We start from the raw sequence: 12,178 nt of genomic DNA on the forward strand, positions 1-12,178 counted from the left end.
GAAGATTTACCAAACACAGGCCAGATCCTCAGCTGGTTAAACTGGTGCAGCTCCACTGACTTGAATGGAGTGACAGTGAGACACTTTCATATTCATTAGTTTGATTGGTGTAACATTTACAGATTCATTTAATAATATTTTGTAGAACAACAACTACAGTGTTGAAGTGTTTTTTTAAAATGATGTGGAAGAAGTTCAAAACAGCCTTGGGAAAAGTCCTTAGAGAAATATATGTGCAATGTGAATTTACAGATGGTTTTTCCTACTGACTGTTAAAAAATCCTTTATAGGATTGTTAGTTCTTCCTCAAGAATGCTAGGATAATGCAAATCATCCTTACCCTTAAATCATAATAGTGAAATATGTGTATGTCATTAATTACAAATTGCCCTAAACTACTCATAATTACTAATGTATATGGAGTTAAGTTTGTCCTCTAACAGCCATTTGTGAAAATTTAAAAGAAAGAATCATATCTCAAGTGGGAGTCTGAAGTGCTTTAAAAAGCTCTTTCCTGATAGAGGTTTGTATATGAGCTAAAGTCTGCAAGTGGGTCTGCATGGGATTTCAGCAAATAATTCACCAGACATTATTTTAGTGATAGAGTTTCTTCTACTACAGCACAGTACTAGTGCCAGACTTGTAAAGGTATTTAAGTGCCAATGAAAGTTAGGCACCTAAATACCCTTTAAAAATCTGGCCCTTGCAGAATATTTTGCTTTGATTTTTTTTCTTCAAATTTATAATGGTGAGTACTCCACACACTATTTCCATGGCTATGTATTAATTATATTTAATCCAGGCAATTTTAATAGTAATCAAAATTAATTCTCTTTTGCAAATAATGAAAAAAGACAATTTGTATAGTTCATATTTTGTAAAGAATGTTAGGAAATTCCAAATTATAATGAATTAAATCAAATTTAGCTTCATTTTAATAATTCAGCCAGTTCAAGAAATGTTTCACCTCCTGCAAAACATTAGTCATATGAGCAAGGACTACTCATTTAAAGAATTGGTAAGATCAGGCTCTAATCCTTATATTTACTGCACCATGGTGAAAATGGTACCTACTGTCAGTGCTTTTGCCCTTGCATAGTTTGTATTTATTATTGGATAGATTGAGCCCATTTCGTAAACTTGAGTATCTGAAGGGAGGCTTGTAAACTCTTACTCAAGTATCTAAATACCTATTGCAGGCAATCAAGTGCTGAATAAGGCACCTAACTATGGATTTAGTCACTCAATTTTACTTTGAAAACTGAGTTCAATATTGCTTATTTTGTTGCAGAATTTAAGTGGCTATATTATCTTCTTGTCTTTTTTTAAAGACAGTCCATTAGCCACTTTGCTTAATTAATTCAGTGGGCGTTTCCAAAACCCAGCCATACCAAAAGATCATAACTAATGCTAATGTAACAAGTGTTCAGAACTATCTGGCACAAAAGTCCAATATGGCGACTTCAAGGCTAATGCATATGAAATCTGGAGATTTAAAGTATCCTATGTTAATTAACATTCTAGTGAGTTAATCACAACTAGGAAGTCAACAAAAGTTATTGTTATAGCTGTATGATCCCTTCTAAAGCATAAAGAAATTGGTTAGAAATTGAAGGAGGGGGAAAAAGGTTTTAATCTCTCAGGCTCTAAAATCTTGCAGGCTAAAAGGAATGATTGGTCCATACCCATAAATTCAATCCCAAGATGCTCTGCCAATGCAGAAAGTTGACAAAAAAGAAAGAAAAGGGAAAAAGTTTCAGAAAAGAGCAATACACCGTACTCAAAAACAAATTACACATGAATATTACGGCTGTTCTGTGTCTGCACATTGAAACAGGACGAGTGGCGTGTGGTTAATGGGGCAGTGCTCAGATAAGCGTCTGTAAGCTTGCGTGTCAATAACGGTTGTATTAAAGGTGTTACACACCAGAATAGGAATACGGCATTTGCACTGGCACAATGCAGTGAACCCAGCAGTTAACCCTTAAAGATCTTACTGAGCGGTAATGGAAATGTGGCTAGGGGGTGACGCTTGAACTAGTTTATTTTTAATAACTGACAATTATAGTGTATGGAGTCCTTACATCGAGCTAAATTACCCCTGCCAGAGATGGGATTTAGGGGGTGCTTACTCCTGGTTGCTGAAAAGGTGATTCTGGTGGGTGACACTACCATTCTTGTTATTTAGGGGCAACTTCATCCTGGCCATTACTGTTTTGTTTGATGGGAACAGATATCTGCAGCAGAACGGGTCCTCGTCAGCTTCTCAGCCCAGCTCGTGACTGCAATGACGTTCCACACCCATTTACACTAGCTGAGGATCTGACCCACTCTCCTTAGGCCATGCAGCCCCTGCAGAATCCTCCCTTGATAGCCGGCCATGCATCCAAAGGAAAAACCCAGTCTTGCAGGAGGATGTTTGTGTGGCGGGGTGGGGGAGCTGTCACTCTGATAAAATCAATGGTCTAATCTGGCATTCCACAGCCAGCACCAGTGGGGAATGCAGATTCCCCCGTGGCTGCGTATTCTGGGCGACCCATGTCATTTCCATGGGTGGAGGAGATTGTTTTCTTCTGGATAGAGCCCACTTTCCTTTGTAGAACTAAAAAATGCTGGATAAAATCCTAGCTCCATTGGCATCAATGGCAAAATTCCAATGGACTTCAATGGGATCACGATTTCACTACTCTGTGCTTTGGCTAACTGGGTTGCATAACAAAAAGTTATCCATCCAAATCCAACAAATATAGATTTCTCTTCCCATTGGGTGACACTTAAATCAGATTAGCTTTCGCTTCCTATGTTTTTGTTTATTATGAAATTTAGAACCTGACCCTAATTTTCTATGGAAGTAGGTATTCAATTAGCTTACCCAGGTTAGGGAGAGTGAAGTGCACAATTCTTTCCTTGCCTATCAGTAACATTTTAAGGGTTAACTAAATTGGAATCCATCCAGATTTCTTTCTTAGGAGCCGGTTCTACATGCCTAGGTGAACACTGCTAACAATATACATTAGTTGCATAGAAAGCTTGGTTGAATCTTCAATAAAATTAGTGACATGCTCATGCATATATATTACTTTATTTATGTTATTTTATAGGTAAACCTGCTAGTTTGGCTCTAATTTAATTTGAACAAAAGTCATTCATATCATGCAGCTTCTTTTTCAAATAATTCAGTGGAAATTGGTCCTTAAAACAGGAACATACTCTGGCCATAAGCCCTAAAAAGAAACCATGCTGAGGAAACATGCAGCACTCATTCTGATCCTAGATGGCATAAGACTCTCATTTATCTTTGCTATTCGGAGCTCCATTCTCTTGTTTTGATTAAAAGAAAGCAGAGTACCCCAACACTTTTCATTTTATAAAGCGTTTATTACATCGTATCCATTCCCATTTCATGTTGTTGTCTCATATTCACCATATGCAATATGCTTCCTGTTGAACTTCTGCCCATGTGTTTTAAAAAGAAACACAAAGATTATTTCAAATAATTAAGTTCCATTGTAGATGTGATTTCATGTTGGGCAAACTTTAAAACACATTCTTTAAGGGTAAAATTTTCAAAAGTGACTTAGGAGGGTAAAACTCATTTTCAAAAGTGACTTAGGGCCAGATTATTATAGGTATTTAAGTGTCTAGCTCCCATGGATTTTAATGGGAGTTAGGTGCCTAAATACCTTTAAAAATCTGGGCCATAGACACTTAGTAGCCTCAGTCCCATTGAATCTCAATGGGACCTAAACTCCTAAATTGCTTTTGAAAACGTATGTTCTTAAGGCATTTTTGAAAATGTTACCCCAAGTCTAATTTAAACTTGAGAAGACAGTAAATGTTCATTTGTGAGTGATCCTCCCCATCATATAAATGTCTTATCATTTTATACGCTCCAGAGCACTGGTTAGGCAATTTAGATTGAAAAAAAAATGTAGCCTTTGACTTTAATCTTGGGGTGAGATGAAGGATAAAATTTTCAAATGCAGCTAAATCACATAGGAACCTGAGTACCATGAAATGTATGTAGGACTTAGGCGCCTACATAACCTAACCACTTTTGAAAATTTTACCTGAAAAATTCTAATACATCTGTTAGCCAAGGGTCTATTTTGGAATTTGTATGAGCTTAAAGTAAATCTGCCAACTGTAAATTTCAAAACCTAAAATATTATTTATGTGTAAAAACTGAAAAGTGAGGGAGGTACAGCAATCAGCAATTCCAGTGAGAGCTGGAGCTGTCACTAGAGTATGTCAAACCTTGCCCATGATCCCCTGTAATTTATTGGCCAGACAAATCTCAAGGTTACATGACAGAAGGGTCTCATAATTGTCACGATAAATTATTCAACCATGAAAAAAAAATGATCACCAAGCCTGGTAAGGCTAAAATTGACCAAATTGAATAAGTGATGTGTATTGCAGGTCTTGCCTTCAGGAATACAGGTTTCTTTCCCACATTTAGTCCCTTCTGCCACTCTAATGCATTTTATGTGAGTGTGTGTATATATACACATAAATCATATATACCCCCCCATGCAGACGTACCACACAACTACTGAGAGACTCACAATTAAACTGACAGCCTGGCATGGAGTCCTCAGGCCACCAGGGACAGGATAAAGGAGAAGATGCTTACCTGTGCTTATGCTCTAGAGCTACCTGTTCCATGCTGACTGAGCACTGTGGATGTAACCTGAATCTCGGGGGAAAATATGGACACTAGTTCTGCACATGTTCCCTTTAGACCTTCTCCTGACCTCCAGAAATGAACCCCCTCCCCACCTGGCATGGCAGAGGAAGAGAGTAGATTGTACTTGGGTTCTCCTGCTAGAGACTCAATTATAGCATGCTGTAGGGATCCCCAGATTTTTCACAGGTTCATAGATTCCAAGGCAAGAAGGGACCAATGTGATCATCTACTCTGATCTCCTGGCCACAGAACTTCTCCAAACTCATCCCTAGAGCAGATCTTTTAGAAAAAACAGCTAGTCTCTGCTTGAACCAGATCTGGGAGATAGTACACATGCACCAGCCATTAACTGTCAATTATATAACAAATTGTGCATCTTATTCCCCTTCCCTCACGATGGTAGGAAATTTTGCCCACTTGCAATCTTGATGGTAAATATTGCAATACAGGAAACCTGTAAATTGTCATATCGCAGTGCAAAGCCCTTTAACCACAATAGAGCATGCTCATGAAGCTGGAAGCTTCTACAACGTTTTCCCCTCTACTTAAAGGAAGGAAAAACTATTTTTATATGGGGGAAGTTGCCTTAACTAAGATACCTATGAAAAATATCTCTCTTTTCAGCACAGTATGAGGAGTACAATATTCTTACAGAGATATATTTGCTGGGTTGAATCCAGGGCTCCTTACGTACACAGCCTCTCATTGGGGTATGCGGTGTACACTTAGGATGGGATTTTCAAAAGCACTCAGCATTGGCTTCGCTCTGCTCCCACTGACTGTCGAACTCCCACTGACTGCAGCCGCAGCAGAACGAGGCCAATGCTTTTAAATATCCCACCCTTTAAGCTGAATATTAACGACAGAAAAATGACATTAGGATTTTAATAGCTAATCCAAAGGTCTTTGTATGGAGCCGCATTGAACCATCCGCTTCAAACCAGACGTGTCTCTTGAAACAATGAGGAGTTCTGCTTGAAACTGGATGGTACAATCTAGCTCCCATTTTTTTTCTTTTTCTATTGGTGCTTGCTTTGTTTAACATCTGATTTGCTCTGAGCTTACCTGACTAAACTTAATTAAATCAATTGCTCAGTATGTGGGGTACAGCATAAGCTCTTGCCTTTCAGCCCCAGATATAATGTTAGACTGATTCTTCGGATTAGGCAAAGTTATCTTTTTAATTGTATGGCTTGACCTATACTTGGCTGTAAAACAAAAGTCATAGAAATGCTTCTTTATTGATTTTTCTGGTTACATTGAAATGTGCTCTCCCTGGACTTCTTCCAGAAGTGTCATTTTAAGATTTGTAGCATCTTAAGAAATGCCACTTTATGCTTCAGATCTATTGTATATAGAAAATGCTAGAATAAAATAGAATGGCTGGATTTTCAAAGTAGTCCAAGGTAGGTAGACAGGTGCTCTACAGCAACTGAATTTCAATGGGGTTGTCAAAAATACCTCAGTGATTAAAAGACAGGTGTTCCATTGACTTCTAAAAGGCTTGTGCTCCTCAGTCCCTCAGAGTATGTCTGCACAGCAAAAAAGCCCCACAACAGTGAGTCTCCAAGTCTGGATGAATTAACTTGGGCTCGTGCTGTGGGGGCTAAAAATTGCAGTGTAGATGGTTGGGCTCAGGGCTCAGAGACCCTCCCCCATTGCCGGATAACAGACAGACAGACTATCAGGGTTGGAAGGGACCTCAGGAGATCATCTAGTCCAACCCCCTGCTCAAAGCTCCAGCCCGAGTGGGAAGTAAACATTGCTATTTTTTGCTCTGGAGCACAAGACCCACAAGCCCAAGTCAGTTGACCTGGGCTCTGAGACTCATGGCCTCTGGTTTTTTTTTGTTGCAGTGTATACATACCATACCTGTAGGTGCTTAATCCCCCCAGGGAGTTTTGAGGATCTGTATGTTAGGTGCTTTTGAAAATCATGGCCTGGGCACCCAAAGACTTGTTTAAAAATCCCAAGCATAGATAGAAAAATTAAAAACAAATGAGAAAAACCTGTAAATATATATTTTTCTGGGTGGAAAAAATGAATTTGTGGTTCATGTCTGAGTCTCCATTTGAATTAATTTGGGAAAAGTGTGATTTAGCCTTTGCGCTACTTTTATTTAAATAAATGTTCTAACACTTGTTAAAAGCACAGAACATTTGGCTTTCAAAATAATAAATTAATATTCATAATTACAAATCTAATACTCAGGTAACAAAAGCACTGCATAGCCTAGAAATGTATTTTAGCTTTTTGGTTGATAACTCACACTAATAAACCTTTCAAAACACAATATAAAATAAATACTAAAATGCTGTGCAGTTGAATCACCTGCCGTTGTCCTGGGGATTTGCCAGGGTAACTCCCATGATAGACAATATGAATTATGTATGTACATTCTTTGTTCACTGATGTAAGAGAAGACCTATGTCTCTATTAGGGCTCCAAAATGTCCAGTGTGTGCTAACAGCTTTTAAGCCTATGTACTAGTGGAAATCTAAACTGAGCAATCATGCAGTCTCTGAAATCTTTCAATGCTAGTGAGTGATTCATCAAAAATAGTTCATATAGAACTGCCTTTACATCATAATGCAGTGGGACACCAGCAAAAATTAATTATGAATAGTAAATGTGCATTAAAAATGTAAACCCCAGGCAATTTCCCTCTATTTTACATCTGACTTGGTTATATCTGAAAGCACAAAATAAATATGCAACATATTTGCACTTTCTCACTATTAAATAATAATTACTAGTTAACAAGACCCTCCAAGAGGAAACTTATGACATCCTACAGTGTCCAAAGGAGTCTACATGGCACATTTCTTCAGCCATTTAATCTGGCTCTGAAATATTTGATCGTTTGCACCTGTCCCCCATAAATAAGAAATGTCAAGCAGCATCATTTATGTCCCCTTCCCCCCTTCTCTTTCTTCGTGTAATTTTCTTCCTACTGAAATGTAAAATGTTTGGATAATAAAGAAAAAAAACCCCTCACTCCTGTTTGAGCGTGTTCATTTGATAAACCTGGAGCATGTAAATTGCCTTTACCTTTTATTTTCCATGGCAATTTATGTATATCCCTTTTATTTGGAAGGTTACTATCTTTATAAAGATTTTATAAAGCGATTTCTGTTTTAGTGCTGTGACTTATTTCTTTTAGCAAATAAAAAGTGAGACTTTTAAATGTATCTTTGTACTTCTTGTCAGCTACAGCTCTTTAGGACATCATACAATATTAATTTCAGAACGCTCCTAAGTCTCAAATGCCCAAACATCAATGCCAACAAATCCAACAGAGCACTGCAATTGCTTTTGTTATCATTTTCATGCAACAGGCAGAAGCAATCAATATTAGGCCTAAGGCAATAAATCTAGTTACAGGTAAAAAAAAAAATCTGAGGAAAGATGCAGCGACAAAAAAGCAGCACTGACTGAGCATGCTCCTATTGAGGCAGAGACAGAAAGGAAGTGGACGTACTGTAGAAGCTGGCCATTACGTAGTTTTGGCAGCGATCACCAGTAAATTCATTTGGGCACCTGAGAGGAAAAACAAAAAAATGGTAGAGAAAACAGAGAAAAGAGAAGAGGTGAATACACACTAAGAAAGAAGCTCCTTCAGTGTGAACTGATTTGACTTGGTGAGTTCACCTTCAGAAACTGAATCTTGGTTCAGCGTGTCAAAATGGCTCAAGATGTTGAGAACAGCCCACTTGCTTTGCAGAAGCCCCAAACCAATCCAGATCACAGTATATTTCAGGATGCAAGAAAGTCACCATTCCAAATTTCCAAATCGCTTTTGTAAAGTAGTTTTCGCAAGGCAGCTAGGAAATGAAATCTGTACAACATTCATCTCAGTCTACATATTCCTTTAGGGTAACAATTTACAACATTTCACCAACCAAGAAAGTTGGCAGAGTGAAAAACAACAACAAAATTCTGCAGAGGATAAAAAGGATCCAGTTAAAATAAAAAGTCACACAAACTAGTAACATATTTGATGCTGATAATGGCATGGTGTACAGATTAAAGATTAAGAGAATCAAGCTATAATCAGAATCAAAGGATGCCAATTCCAGCTGAACTGTGAAAACACCAAGTAATAGTAATTGTGTTGCTGCAGTTGGGGAGAAAGCAAAGTTCAGATTATTTTAACATACTTTCTGTGTTTTGGATTTTCATGGGCAGAGTGTCAGTACATCTTGCTCCAGTGAATCCAGGTTGGCACCTAAAGGGCAAAAATGTGATAAGCAACAGAACACCAAAACCACTGAACTATCAGACTGGTAATTGCTTTCCTATGGAACATGGAGAGTCTCTAAATGACTTCAGGGGCGTAGGGGGCAGCAACTAATAAAAAAGTATAATGAAAGAAAAAATGTGTCCTCGGAGAATTATCATTGTGTAAAATTAAAAAAAATTATTAGAGAAAATCTGTGGCGTTTTTAAAAAAGTCAGCTCTAGTACAAATGGACTGCTCATTGTTCATTCCTGAGACACTGATTAGGGAGCCACACCAAATTCTTCCAGTTAATGACATGGTGTTGGACAATAATTTTACATCCTTGCCTTCAACAATCATGTATATTGCAGGACCTATGGAAATTCTACGGACTTTGGTATTTCCTTAATAGCGCGTTCTACCTTCAAGTTCATGCTTTTATTTATTATCTTTTTTTAAACACAGCTTTGTTCAAGGCAGCAGTTATGATTAAACATATCTGAGAAATGGAAAAGAGGTAGACCAAAAAACGACGAGCAGGGGGGTAGATATAAGTAGCCTCCTCTCATCTCTTCAGGCACATGGCGCACACATCATAATCCTTGGAAAAATGTAATATGAATTCCACTTTGGTTGAATGAAGAACTTCTTTCCCCCATGTTGTCCATGATCAGCTTTCTGCAGCCACAGCCAGCTTTTCCTTCTTCCTCATTCTCCTTGACTTCAATGTAGCTTTTGACACTGTGCAGGACTTCATTCTGTAAGGCCGGCATAGCTACACAGGCTTCTCTGGCTTCCTTAGAACATGTTTCTGGTGGTCCTCCTATGGAGTCCCACAGGGTTAAATTCTTGGCTATCTGCTTTTCTCCTACCTACCCACTCCATTCTCAGTGCTCTATTAATTTATCTACCTTTTACCTTCATGCTAAATCAAGTTATGTTGACACATTTAAATTAAGTTCTATTTATGTCAAGTTATGCTTTCTCCTGTTTGTCTCTAAAGCACTTCATGTGCTTGCTCCAGCCTGCTTCTCAGACCTGGTCTCTCTCTAATGCTGCCTCCCATTTGTACCTTCTTGCAATCTAAATTCAAGAGCATTCTGATCTGCAGCTGCATTCATCTACAGCAGTCTTCCTGTACCTCTTCAACCCCTATCAGGTTTTCAGTTGCACTGAAATCTCATTTCTCACTTGCCAAGCTTTTTAAAGTTCTCTCTCCCTCTGCTCACTATTATCTGTAGCGTTAATTAACAATAAGGACATTAACACACTGCACTTACATATTAGTTGTATTTTTTAAATACAAATGGATGCATCTTTGTCCAGATGCATTGCACAAGATTTATTTTCTTTCAATACAGGTACATTTTGGGTGTCTGAAGAAGTTTTTTCTAAACTGATTGCTGTAGAGATTAATTTGTTTATCAAAGGAACAGATTTTAAGATTTTCAAAGCAGGGATACTGTCTTCTGATGTGTTTGTATAGCCCAAGCACATTAGGACCCTGATCCCAACAGGGATCCTTGAGCACTACCATAGATAAATACAATAAAGAATGAAATACTAAGGACAGAGGAAGGTTATGCCACTGGGCAGGGAAGATGGTTGAATTTGGATTTGTATTAGCAAACTGGAAGAAACAAAACTGCAATAGATGTTTTATCCTGTTAATTTAATTCTTATTTTACACTAGGCTTATATGTTAAGTACCCATCCTCGTAGTAGTAGTAATGATACCTTGCTCTTCTACAGTGCTTTTCATCACTACATCTCAGATGAAGGGCTGCACGATGTTCATGCCTACTCTGGATTCCCATCTCCTGACTCAGGCCAAACTTCAAATGACGTCTATGAGCGTTTTGCTGATTAAAAGTCTCAATATCAGGCCCCCAGTCACTGGCCTATGGGGGCCGCTTGCTCCTTGTTCTGTTCCTGTTGTCAGCAATGGGTGCAGCTGCATTGGTGTTGGCAATAATTTACAGGCTAGTGCAGACGGGACTAAATCTTTTCCAGTCTGAGCTGGGTCAGGCTTCTTGACACAGTGCTGAAAACAGTTTAGCTGTGTTTATACTGACACTTAAACTGTTGTCAACACTGGTGCAGTTGCCAACCATTGCAAACAAGGGATAAAGACTGACCCAGTGTGGACAGGGGGTCGGATGACCATTTCCACTTCTGATTATTTGTGCATGTGAAAGGCATTTTATTGCAGACAACCAAAATTCAGTGCAGATTACAATTCTGCTTGTCAAGATGTCTCTGGATTACACATTATTGAACAGGCAATATTTGAAAGCACCTTCTTATGCTGTAATTTCTACAACACTGTCACTAGTCATCACTCTCTTTTTTGGTTACCCAAATAGCATTTCCAATTCTTTCCTTTTCTATATATGGGTCAGTGTCCACTCTCAGTTACACCAGTGTAAATCAGAATAAGGCCAATGGGGATAAGAGCTGCTCTGGATTTACACTGGTATAACTGAGAAATTACTCTGGGCCTGTATCTTCTCTACTGGCTAATTAGAGGCTATACAAACTATTTATTAAAGAAATTAGATGGCTTAAATCATCAGGACCACAGCTCTTTTTTTGATCAGATAAAAGAATAATGTCTAAAAGTTTTTCTAATCCCTGATGATTTCTGTGTTTAGTGGTTTTTAATTTTGTAAAATGCCTAGTCTCCAGGTTTTGACTAACTGTACATATTAATAGAAAAGATCAAGAACAAGTCCCTTTACTATAAGAAAATATGTAGTACAGGTAGGTAGCACAGGAATATTTTATCATCATTTACATGAATCACTGTAAGAACTGCGCCTTTAGCTGCTTAGTTCAGAACTGTTAACACTATCCTTCCTCTTGACCCACTCAGACTTGGCAAACCTTTCCGTTAGCACTGTAATAAGCTTCCCTTTCTCCCCCTCAATTAACAGTTTTCTGGATCATCACATTAATTAATTCCTACTCTACCCATTCCATTTGCAAACAAGAATATAGAAAATTATAAAAATAAGAAATTCAATCACCAAAGCCATAGCACAAAATCACTTTTAGGGAACAACAGCAGCAAAGGCAACACAAATTGTATGGTGTGTTATTAAGGAAATATCAGATTAGCATAATCAAAAGTGGGTTATGGAAAGACTGTTCAAAACAGGGCTTGCAAAAACATTAAGAATACTATACAGAGTCTTCTCCAAATAAGAGAGAGCTGCTAACCATTCTCCTTTTCACAACATTGTCAAAATACCACATGGTCTGGC

General features: G+C 38.2%; 1 protein-coding gene across 5 annotated transcripts in view; it reads right to left on the minus strand.

Annotated features, from left to right (window-relative positions):
• NRG1 (neuregulin 1) overlaps positions 1-12,178 on the minus strand; it is a 261,497-nt gene that overhangs the window by 25,373 nt on the left and 223,946 nt on the right. For 3 of the 5 annotated variants that reach the window (XM_045021029.1, XM_045021031.1, XM_045021034.1), the window contains 2 exons: positions 8,172-8,230; positions 1,686-1,709 (listed from right to left, as the gene is read on the minus strand). In XM_045021029.1, coding sequence (XP_044876964.1) covers positions 1,686-1,709; positions 8,172-8,230 — 83 coding nt within the window. Of the gene's footprint in view, positions 1-1,685; positions 1,710-8,171; positions 8,231-12,178 lie in introns of those variants that run through there. The other 2 variants (XM_045021032.1, XM_045021030.1) reach the window with 2 other exon arrangements.

Source organism: Mauremys mutica, chromosome 6, assembly GCF_020497125.1.
Source record: "Mauremys mutica isolate MM-2020 ecotype Southern chromosome 6, ASM2049712v1, whole genome shotgun sequence".
Taxonomy (NCBI): domain Eukaryota; kingdom Metazoa; phylum Chordata; order Testudines; family Geoemydidae; genus Mauremys; species Mauremys mutica.